Here is a 12,036-nt window from a genome sequence, read left to right as displayed (position 1 = left end):
TCTATAACTTCACTTTCTCTATGGAGCTCATTTCGTCAACACTATGTCTAGAATATTTTCCCCTCTAGTTGGTTCCGTCACTTTCTGATTCAGGTGTCCTTCCCCATATTCATTTATTCACCGTTTGTTGGTCATGCTTTCCGTTGTTTGCATTCCCTTCCCAGTTAACATTTGGTAAGTTCAAATTATCTGCTACAATAATGTTCCTTCCTGTGTTGTTTCTCACATAGCTGATTATCTTTGCAAATGATTCCGCATCGGCATCAGCCTTGCCAGATCTGTATACCCCAGAAATATCAAGTTGCCTATCGATGGCTTACTTCTAAACCCTCGTATGTTGCAATGCTCTTCCTATCCATTATATTCCTTAATACTGGTCACGCCTCCAGCCACATATTTATTAGTTATGCGTCCATCAGAACCTTTTTCGCAGTGTTCATTTTCCTATGATAACGTGTAAAGGAAAATGGACCTTACCAAATCGTACTGTAGGGATGTTGTTTTCATGGCGAATTTAAGCACTCCTACAGTTTATATTTAAGGTTCATTTTCCTTTACACATCAGCATAGGAAAATGAACGCAACGAAAATTGTTCTGAAGGGCTGTACATCCATATGTGGCTGGAAGGCGTGACCAGTCTTAAGGAAGAAAATGGATAGGAAGTGCATTGGGAGATACAATGTTTTAGAAGTAAGCCATCGCTATTATCTTTACAGGTAAGTCTTACACCTAGAATTTCATATTCCTCTTCCATAACTTTTTCGTGGCTTACAAATTCTTCTATCACCATTATGAATACTCCCTCTCCTATTGTTCCTAATATGTCTCTACAACAAACAATCTAGTTTCGCATCCATAATATCACTTCTCAGCCATGATTCAATTCCTATTATAATATCTGGTAAATATGTATCTATCAGATTATTTAATACTATTCCTTTCTTTATATACATATTTTCAAAAGACTTCAGTTCACAAACTGTGAATGACCACAAGTTTATTTTTATAATTTAGACCATGGTAACTGAAAATATTAAAATTATTGTACAGAAAGAAAACACAAAATGATTTATCATTTAGGAGTTGCATACATTATGATTTAAAATTGTCGCCAAATCTTTTAAAATGTCCACTATAATTTTTTCCAAAGTTGTGTGCTGGATTTCAAGATTTTCCACGTATGCTTAGGTACACTGCCTCTGCTTTCAAATAGCAGACCCATCATTTACCAGTTTTTTGGGCGAATGTTATGTTTCTCGCTCAGTTATGGAATGCATGGTTTATAAATGCTTTTCTTTTCCTGGCCAACTTCTTCAGTTTAACACTAACAATTTTATGTCATCCTTACCTGACTTCATGCTTCCTATACTGTCATCACCATTTCCTAGTCCACCCTGTTTCCCCGAATGTTCCTCCCCATAACTTCTAAACAAACCCCTTAACTTATATGTTCCATTTTGGTTAAAGTGAAGGCCATCTCAGCATAGATCTGTATCTCCTACCCACCCATTAGGATTTACAAATCTCACCCCCAGTTTCCTGCATACTCGTTCCATATTCTCATTTAAATCCCCAATTACCCTCCACTAATCCCACTAATAACAATCTCTGCTTCCATAAACCTCTTATGTGCTGCCGTAACCAGATCCCACACATTCGCAACTATGTTAGTACCTATTCCTGTTTGCCTTACGTTATTGGTATCAACGTGGAGAATTACCACCTTCTCCTTAACCTCCTCTCCTGTGCTGATCAACCTACAGCGACTTATACTGATTCTTTATCAATACCTTTCCTGGCCCACTCCCTAAGGAAAATCCTTAGCCCTCATTTTCCTTGGCCTTAAAACATTAGCCCACCTGTCTTCCACAAGCACAATTCTGCCAACATTAATTATAAAAAGCCTTAGAAAAACCAGTATTCAGATTAATTTGCATGCTGCTGTACAAAGATAAGGTGAGTTCCGCCAAGCGGTATAGTGTAATTAAAAACCCTGCTTTAGCGCTCAGGTTAATGCACTAAACCTGAGCGCTGAAATAACCAAAACCAGAGGTTTAATAAGCAAAAACAATCTGGATGAGGCTGCTACAGCAGTCAAGGAAATAATTAAATCTGCAGCCACACCTCATAAGGAAAGAAAGGCTAAACCATGGTTGAACGCAGAATGCTATATACAACGTAGAACAACACTACAGGCACTACACAGAGCCAGAGACAGTAATCAAAGAGAAGCTCTAGAAGAATATTCAACAGAAGGGAAAATATACGAGAAAATGCTGATAGAAAAGAAAAATCAACACAAAGAAAGAGAAGCCAAGCGCATAGCAGAAGAAGCAACTAAAAGCCCATTCATTGCCCTGTCCGCCAAGAGAAGTAGCCACAATACCACAATACACATGGACACTTGGGAAAGCCACTTCTCCGATATCCTCAACGTAAAGCGGACAATACCAAAAGATATCCCACACACAAAAGCAGAAACCAGAGCTAACAACATCAAATTAAACAAAGAGGAAGTTAAAAACGCAATTATCAAGATGAAAGATAGAAAAGCAGCGGGCCCGATGGGATCTACTAAGAGCAAATCAAGGCTACGAAGAACTGGCTCCTAGTAACATGGACAGACCTGTTTAACAAATGCGTGGAAAGAGGACAAATACCAGAAGCGTGGAGAAGCTCCACTATAAAAGTCTTATATAAGGGAAAAGAGGGACAGCAGACCCCAACTCCTACAGAGGCATTGCCCTGGAAAATAATGACTTCAAAATATTCTGAAAAATAATAACGGACAGACTGGTGCAAGAGACAGACCACTTGATCCCTGAACAACAATATAGTTTCTGACGATGACGTAACACCATCCAGGTGATCAGAAATCTACTAGAGGAAATAGAACAGACACTGAGACACCCGAAAGGGAAGTACTTCGCAGTCTTCATTGACTATAGAAAGGCTTTTGTCCTCCTGAACAGAAAAAAGCTGCTAAAGAAACTGGCGCATATGATCGGAGAAGAGCACAGCATCACTGTCCTGTTGAGGAACATACTGGCCTACAACGTAGTAAACATAAGCGACTGTATAACAATCTCAAAAGATATAATACAGACCAACGGGGTCATGCAAGAGGACCCAGTCAGCCCCATTCTTTTCAACATACTGACATTGGACATAATAAGAAAAATAATAGAAAACAACAATGGAACCTCACTGCACATGTATGCAGATGACATGGTTCTTGGCTCAACCAGCCTAGAGAGTCTACAACAAACTGTCAACAGCCTTGCGGAAGAAAACTCTCTGCAAATAAATGAGAGCAGTACAATGCAAGTGACCTTCAGAAAAGGCGGAAGAGTGGTAGAAAGTGAAAGAATAAAATTCAAAGGCACCTGGAAGTTGCACACACATATAAGTACCTAGGAATTACACTTCAGCAACAGGGAGATCATTTAGAATCCATTCAAAGAAAAAGCGACAGCAGCTATTAGAGCCACCTACAAAATAAAGGAACTGCACAAACTCTCTCTAGAATCAGCAACAACAATATTCCACGCAGCAATAAGTCCGATCATAACATATTGTAACAGTAAATGTGGTACTTCGGTAGAGATGAGACGCAGGGCGTGTACCATTCGTTGAAGTGCATACAGAGGGAGAGGATTTGTTTAAATAAATCTTAAATTTTTTTTCCAGAGTTTATTAAGAAATTGAAAGTAATGTCACCTCTGTACAGCGGATACAGTAGAAAATGTTCCTCGTCCTATGGCTGGCGATGTCCTTGGATTCCGGCAGCTCCATTTTCCATATCAGCAAACCACCATTCGTCCCCCGATGGAAGTTCTAGAAAATCCATTCGATGTCTTGAAGATCCATGCGACGTTAATGAATGGCGTTGAGGTAGTCCTTGTGAATAGTGAACATGAATGAACATCGTTAAGCCCTGGGGCGAGTTAATGTAAAGGCTGCTTCTGCACAGATGAGAGGAACGTTTATAAATGGTTTTAACAAAGTTCAAACACAAAATGTATCTTTGTCACACGGTGAAATGTCACTCAATTTTGTCCCGTGTTAAGTGAAAGAATGCCACTAGACTCGAATAAGCATGTAAGTTAATACTCATAAAATAAAAGTCCACTCGAAACTTATCGTCGAGTTTAACAGAGTCACTTAAAGTTTGTGGCACTTGGTACAACGTAAGGTAATGCCGCATGACTTAGTTCTTTGAAGCACTGTTCAACATAATTCATTGAAAATAAAGATGTTCCACTCGTGAATTAGAACTCATTCACGTATTGAAAATAACATGAAATCAAAAGACGAAATTAATCGAGTATTGACAGTCCTTGGTTCGACTGTTCGTAAACTGAATGTTCGCAGAATTGAAATGTGCTGTTTATTAGAATTGAAATGCACTGTTCACACATGCACAGTTCACAGTTCATGACCTAAAATATTGACACAGTTCATGGAATGGTAAATTAAATTCGGATACAAACAGTCTTATAACTCAAAGTATTTAGTACTCGGTAAGGAGCAATCAGTTCTAAGTCCTGTCCATAACATAAAACTTCAATTTCGAGCACTCGAAAACGTTTGCGAGTCTTAGACACTCGTATAGAGTAACAGTCAATAGATAATGTTCAGACGATACACAATTCATCTCACGTCCTATCGGAGTTAAAAGTTGTCACAGTATAAAGAAATCTGCATAAGTCCATATTCAACACGATTAGGTTAAAGTCCACGGACTTGAAACTTAATAGCGGCTTCACGCTCGATCACGGTGCCCGCGAACCGACTGTGTGAACACTACAGTCTAGCGTGCACATAGATACTCCGGCCACACACTGGCATCACACTCTGGCAACATGCTGTAACACACTGCAGCGCACTGCAGCACACTGCAGCACACTCTAACATGCTGGAACACACACTGGTCTGCTGAGCGAAGCAGTACGTATTTATATCTGATCCAGGCCTCCACCCCTTGTTCCAAAACTTTATCGTCCCAAGTCAGATTCACGTGAAATTCGGCAGGAACATAGCTAAGGGATCAAGTTATATGGTGATGTTGTTCAATTTGTTCAATTATTATCGTGGGAAAAGTTATTACCCGTCGAAACTCGAAGAACATTCTACATCACTCTAGGCTCTGTAGTGCGGCGAGGCATGCTGTGACGTCACCCGCTCACTACGTCACACGCGCACAGCTGTTGCTCGCCGTCCAGTCAGTCCTTCGTAAGCGGTCCGGAGCGTAACACGTAAGTTTTAAAATTTCTATGACGGGGACTTAGTTTGTACCGCCGTTACCGGTACAATATGGGATTTAACTTCCCAAATTGAACTGTATACTAATATACTATAGTGCCACCTGCATATTGGGTCTTCACATTCAAATTTAAATTCGTGCCTTGCGCTGACTTTGACTACTTCAATTACGACCCGAATTTTTACCTTCAAGAAATAGCACACTGTGCATATACGTTTTTCATTTGTTTCCGGTATTGCGCTCTTTAACATTTTTCTCTTCACAATTGTTTTTTGCGTCAACTGTTCTAAAAAATCTACAAGATCTAGTTACATATTTCAATTATATTGAATTGTATTACATGTATATGTATATTTCCGCGACCGAAGCAAGTACCGGATCATTAATCTATTCATCAAGTTCCGTCGGCGTTTGAGAGCACAGTGCTTGACGTTGAATACGTCGCGCTGATCTTCGGAAGCTGCCAATTTACTTCAATTGAGCTACTAGTCTTCGGCTTCTGCGCGATTTTGGATCATCTTATTTGTTAGATTGTGTTATGACTTCGTGCCTAATAGTGTATGCAAGCTGACTCATCTAACTGTTCTCCGCTTCTCGTAAACATTACGAGACGATGTTGAACTTTACGTGTGCTATGCTGCTGCTCAGAAGATTGTGCCTTGCTTCTTTTAAGTGACTTACCTTCTGTTTCCTCTGAATTTTACAGTGCCTATCCCCGTTGTTTTACATTGCCTTTTCAATTGTTTTTTGTGGGGACTTGATCTTTTATTTTCTTTCTTTTTTACTTATGCAATGTTTTTTTTTGCGTTTTATTCGGCTGATGATGACCCGGATTGGGGTTGAAACCGGTACCGATTCCACTTATAATTAAATAGGAATGCAACACTACATTTTGTATTTATTTGTATTGAATAGGTCGAACTACCTTATTTATTATTTCAATTTAATTGCTTCAATAGATTCACAATTAAATACTTAATTGTGAGTTGTTATGGGTACGTAATACGTCTTGTATATAGTTTCCTTTGCTTCCATTGGCTCATCTTTGGCCCATAACATGTTTCTTACGCTATGATAGAAACAGCTTCCAGCTTGAATCCTCTTAATTTCAGTATCCACTCGAGCATTCTCCATTAATTCACTCCCCAGGTATTTGAACGTCTCCACTACTTTCAGGGTCTTGTCTGCAAGTCTAATCCGACCTGATTCTTTCTCCCCTCTAGTCATAAAAGAGTTTTACTCTTTTCTACACTTATTTTCAATCCACATTCTTAGATCTTCCCATTCACCACATCCGTCTGTTGTTGAACATTCATGTCCTCATCTTCCCAAATCGCAATATCATCTGCAAATAACATGTTCATTTCTCTTCCTCCATGTGCTGTTTTTGCTGTTCTCATGATGGCATTCATTACTATTGTAAACAGGATTGGCAATAGAACACTTTCCTGTCTCAGCCCACTAGTGATTTTGAACCAGCTTGTCCTACCAACTTATGTTTGCACGCAACTACAACCTTCCCTGTACATTGCCATGATCATTTTTATTAATCCCTGTCCAATTCCTTTTTGCACCAGACTGTCCCAAACTTTAGTCCTGGTGACACGGTCATATACCTTTTCAATGTCAATGTCATCACCATATCATTCCCATACTCCCATTGCTTTTCCATTAGTTGCCTCATAATGAAAATGGGCCTTCCACTTCAGAAACCAAATTTATTTTCCTGTATCTGATTTTCATCCCTCAGCCTTATCCTACTTTCCAGTATCCTCTCCATTATCTTAGCAACATGGGATGAAAATGAAAATCCACAGCCTTTTTCCAGTCATTCGACCGGGTCAGGAATGGAATGAATGAAGCCCTCATCTAGCGGCGAGGATAGGAATTGTGCCGGCTGCTGAAGCCTGTCGCACTCCTCTGGGGCAATGATTAATGAATGACAGATTAAATTAAATGATATTGGAGAGTGTTGCTGGAATGAAATATGATAGGGAAAACCGTAGTACCCGGAGAAAAACCTGTCCCGCCTCTGCTTTGTCCAGCATAAAATCTCACATGGAGTGACCAGGATTTGAACCACGGAATCCAGCGGTGAGAGGCCGGCGCGCTGCCGCCTGAGCCATGGAGGAGCAACATGGGATATCAGAGTAATTCCCCTGTAGTTCTTCAATACTTTCTTATTGCCTTTCTTGAAAATTGGGATGGTTAGTCCTTTTTGCCTATCCTCAGGGACCTCCTTATTCTTCCAGACAATCCTGAGAACTCGATATGTCCACTGCAGACCTACAGCTCCAGCTGCCTTTATCATCTCCACTGAAATTTCATCTATTCCAGCAGTTTTTCCATTCTTCATCTTTCTTAGTGCCATTTCTGTTTTATTCATTGTAATTTCTTTATCCATTTCTGCATCAACTAGTTGCCTCTTCAACTGTAAAATGGCAGATGGCAAACTTTTGATTACCTACCTTATATTTTTCTTTGTGCCTATTGCATTCAGTTGTCGAGTATTTGAATTACAGTAGGTTTTAAGCATATTGCATTTGGAAATATGTTGTCATCACTCATCGTAGTGATTTCTGTTGCAGGCCATTCTATCAGCTCAAAAGCTAGGACTGGAAGGCGATGTGAAAGTGCCCGGATATAATGTGTGTGTTGAAGTTAACTGTGGTTCTAAGCTTACTAGTCCCCAACTAGCAAGGCTTCGAAGACAGTTTTTAACTTATACCAAGATGCAACCTCCAAAAGACTCTTCACAACTTGGTCAGCTATTCATTCAGTATCTCAGTTCTAATTTAAGGTGAAAGTTCCTTGAATTTTATGTAATTAAAAAATGCAGTGATTGTCTCTTGTTTTCATTAACTACACTTTTTCTTCTGTAAACATGTAAATGATCAACAATTATCTCATTATTTTGACTTGATGTAAAGCTATAAAGATGCTTGAATAGTATAGGCACATAGTTTGGATGTGTCTTTTTTTTTCCTCTAATAGAAAATTAATTGTTACATTCCGTATCCTCCTCATAGAGATTGTCTAATTGACAAAGCTTACTGTAGAAGTAAATTAAACTAAGCTAGTTGGCTATGCACGGCAGTATATGTAGCCTTAAGTTTACAATTGGGATACAGTTTTACATTACACTCTGAAAAACATAACTCTACTGAAAATACCAATAAACAAGACCTGACTAGGGGAAAACTGGTTTAATTAATTCAAGAAGTGCAAAGTTATAAAACAAGAGAACAGTGAACAAGTTTCAAGACTTCTTTTTTTTTAAATCTACCGATTTAAAATTACCAAACCACAATGAAATACACCTTGGGATTGCCATAATCATCAGTATTGATCTAGTACACTAATTGTGCAATAGCACTTCTGTGTAATTATCACCTTCTATACCCAACATATCTGACTCGTTGGCTGAATGGTCAGCATACTGGCCTTCGGTTCAGAGGGTCCCAGGTTCGATTCCCAGCTGGGTCGGGGATTTTAATCTTCATTGGTTAATTCCAATGGCCCGGAGGCTGGGTGTTTGTGCTGTCCCTAATATCCCTGCAACTCACACACCGTACATAACACTATCCTCCACCATAATAACACGCAGTTACCTACACATGGCAGATGTCGCCCACCCTCATCGGAGGGTCTGCCTTACAAGGGCTGCTTTCGGCTAAAAATAGCCACACAAAATTATTTATTTATTTATTTATTTATTTATTTATTTATTTATTTATTTATTTATTTATTTATTTATTTATTTATTTATTTATTCATTTATTTATTTATTTATTTATTTATTTATTTATTTATTTACAACAACCTTACAAGATGTCCGCCTCCAATATATAATGGTTAGCATTATTAGCTGCCATCTGCCATCTTTATTCCCTGTACTGCCAAGCATTTAAGAATGGCAGTAGGGCTGGTAAGTGGTTAAAATGGTACATGCAGCTCACCTCCATTGAGGGAGTGCCTGACAAGAACTGTACTAGCTCGGAACGAGGACCCGAGTTTACATTTGTTACCTTACAATATTATAATTATTTTAAGTAGTTAGGTAATATAGTTATTAAATGACATGGTCACTTATTTAATTAGTTTGTATTTAGTTAGTTACCGGTAACTAATAATCTAGGCTAGTAAGAATGCTTCCGGTGAAGTCAGAAGTGTTTAAGGAGGGTCTTGAAAGTTTTCAAAATTCCAGTTAGTTGGAAGAAAAAATTAAATTGCCCAAAAATGATTTAATATGAAATAAAATAAGTTAACAGAAGAAATCACAAATGGTTATGTTTAGTAAATAACCCACAATAAATGTAATATGTGGTGGGACGGAGAACTGGAACTATGGAAAATATAATTTTAAAGTTTTTTTATTTAACGTGTCTGTAGGATTTCATGTTTGTTTGTAATATTTTATATTGTGAGAAATGAAGAAATAAGAACTCCCGACTCTGCTGGAATATTTTTTATGTAATTGGAACATGTTTGTAATTATCTTTTTTAAATAAGGAAACATCAAGATATATTGAACAGTATGAACATTGCAAGATGCAAAAGTATTTTGAAGTGATTTTTTTTGTATATTAATTTTATGTAATTGATCATTTAAATTAATGTCAGCAAGTGTATAACTTGACCAAATGTTAATCTGATGTTTGTAATGTTTTTAAAAGGTTCTTTAAATTGAGGCATCCTGTACCACACGTGCGATTTCCAATGCTGAAATTTTTGGTGTTGTAATAGCAATGTTCCAGAACTTGTGAAATTGGTAACGATCTTAAAATTACCATATATGGTCAAGGTGTTCCTATTGGCGAAAAGGAATGGGAATCTAGTGTAAGTTTGATCTTATTGGTTAATTGTGATCGGACCATTTCCGGTCTTCTGCCGTCTTCGGAGAAATGATGCGTGTACTCGGCGTCATTTACATCCGGCTGGGATGAGTGGCTCAAACGGTTGAGGCGCTGGCCTTCTGACCCCAACATGGCAGGTTCAATCCTGGCTCAGTCCGGTGGTATTTGAAGGTGCTCAGATATGTCAGCCTCGTGTCGGTAGATTTACGGGCACGTAAAAGAATTCCTGCGGGACAAAGTTCCGGCACCTCAGCGTCTCCGAAAACCAAAAAGTAGTTAGTGGGACGTAAAGCTAATAGCCTTATTATTATTATTATTATTATTATTATTATTATTATTATTATTATTATTGCATTTACATCCGACCGCCCTAGCGAGCGTGTGCGCTCGAGGGCTTCCCTCGGGAACTCCTGTTTTTATTGGTAAGTGTTATTTCAGTGCTATTTTTATGTCATTCTCTATGTTTTCTGATTTTGTTTGATTTAATTTAATTCCTTTTGCGTTTCGGTATTTGTTTGCTTAATGTAATTTTTAAAGTTTTAAATTTAACGTGTCCGAGTTTGGTTAGATTCCCATTGCCGTAATTTCAGTTCTTTCACTTACTTTCATTTTAAACTATACATTCTAATGTAGCATCACCTTTCTTTGTTAAATCGAGTTTTTCTCTAAGTTACTCAAGTATATCTTAATTCCGTGTTGTGGAACTGTATTTTGTTAGTCTTTTAAATACCCTTCATTTGTGAATTAAGTATCAGTTGCTATGTCATGACCTTGTTTCTTGTAACATTGGTTTTGATTATGTTAATATGATGAGTTTTGAGGTGATGATCGTAAACCTTTTCTCCCCCATAACGCCATACCTTCCCATGGACCTCATAGGGTTCCTGCACCTTCCACTCTCCTTTCTTAGTTGTCATTTTTTGGCCTGTAAATATTGGTATATGATTTAAGTGTTGGTATTTCAGACCAAGAAATTCCTGACAGGAATGCATTCAGAAGATTGGTGAACAACTATCAAGGTTTCAAAATGGCATCAACTTCTAGAAGACAGAAAGGACCTTTGTCTGAAGAGCATATATGTATATGATTTAATTTTGCGTATTGAAAGTCATCCGTCACGTTTCCATGCTGTGATGTGTATTCACCGCCACTGCGACATTTTACTATTTCTTTAGTCACATTTTATGTTAATATTTATTATTATTATTATTATTATTATTATTATTATTATTATTATTATTATTATTATTATTATTATTATTATTATTATTGTGTATGTGTTGTCTTGAATCAACGCTACAATAAATATTAACACTGGTGAAATCCATAATAATAATAATAATAATAATAATAATTCATGAAATACAACGATCTTGATTAACACTAATAAAACACAAGTGTCTTAAACTTAGCCACATATTTTTTTTTTTAATACATAGAGTTGAGCCTCTATGGACTGCGTGGTAACAATCAACTTCATTTTAGTGTCTAGGTCTTGTTCTTGTTCCGGCTTTGACTTCCTGCCAGTATCTTCTGAGCTCAGCGATGAGTGCCTGTTTATGCTCTTCAGAGAAAGGTCCTTTCCGTCTTCCGGAAGTTGATGCCATCTTGAAAACTTGATAGTTGTTCACCAATCTTCTGAATGCGTTCCTGTCAGGAATTTCTTGGTCTGAAATACCAATCTGCCTCAGATCTTTTTCGCATTCCTGGAACCATCTTGGCCTTGTTGCCTTAGATTGAATAGAATTCCATATTCGTTTTGTTAGTCGATCATCAGTCATCCTCAAGAAATGACCATCTCTTCTTAATTGAAGCTGTGAGAGGTTCTGTTTTGCTGTACAAATCCTCATTTGGTCTCATTCGCCACTGTCCATCAACCTGCCTATTACGTAGGATTTTTCGTAGTATCCTGC

The 12,036-nt window shown here is 37.9% G+C and overlaps 1 protein-coding gene across 1 annotated transcript in view; it reads left to right on the top strand.

Moving 5' to 3' along the window:
* Positions 1-8,236, top strand: part of LOC136874308 (protein KTI12 homolog) — a 49,598-nt gene extending 41,362 nt beyond the window's left edge. The window contains exon 6 of the mRNA XM_067147952.2: positions 7,856-8,236. Within this exon, the coding sequence (XP_067004053.2) occupies positions 7,856-8,071 (216 nt within the window). The 3' untranslated portion in view covers positions 8,072-8,236. The remainder of the gene's footprint in view (positions 1-7,855) is intronic.
* The last annotated feature ends 3,800 nt before the right edge of the window (positions 8,237-12,036 follow it).

Source organism: Anabrus simplex, chromosome 5, assembly GCF_040414725.1.
Source record: "Anabrus simplex isolate iqAnaSimp1 chromosome 5, ASM4041472v1, whole genome shotgun sequence".
NCBI lineage: Eukaryota > Metazoa > Arthropoda > Insecta > Orthoptera > Tettigoniidae > Anabrus > Anabrus simplex.
This window is presented reverse-complemented; position numbering and strand designations above follow the sequence as displayed.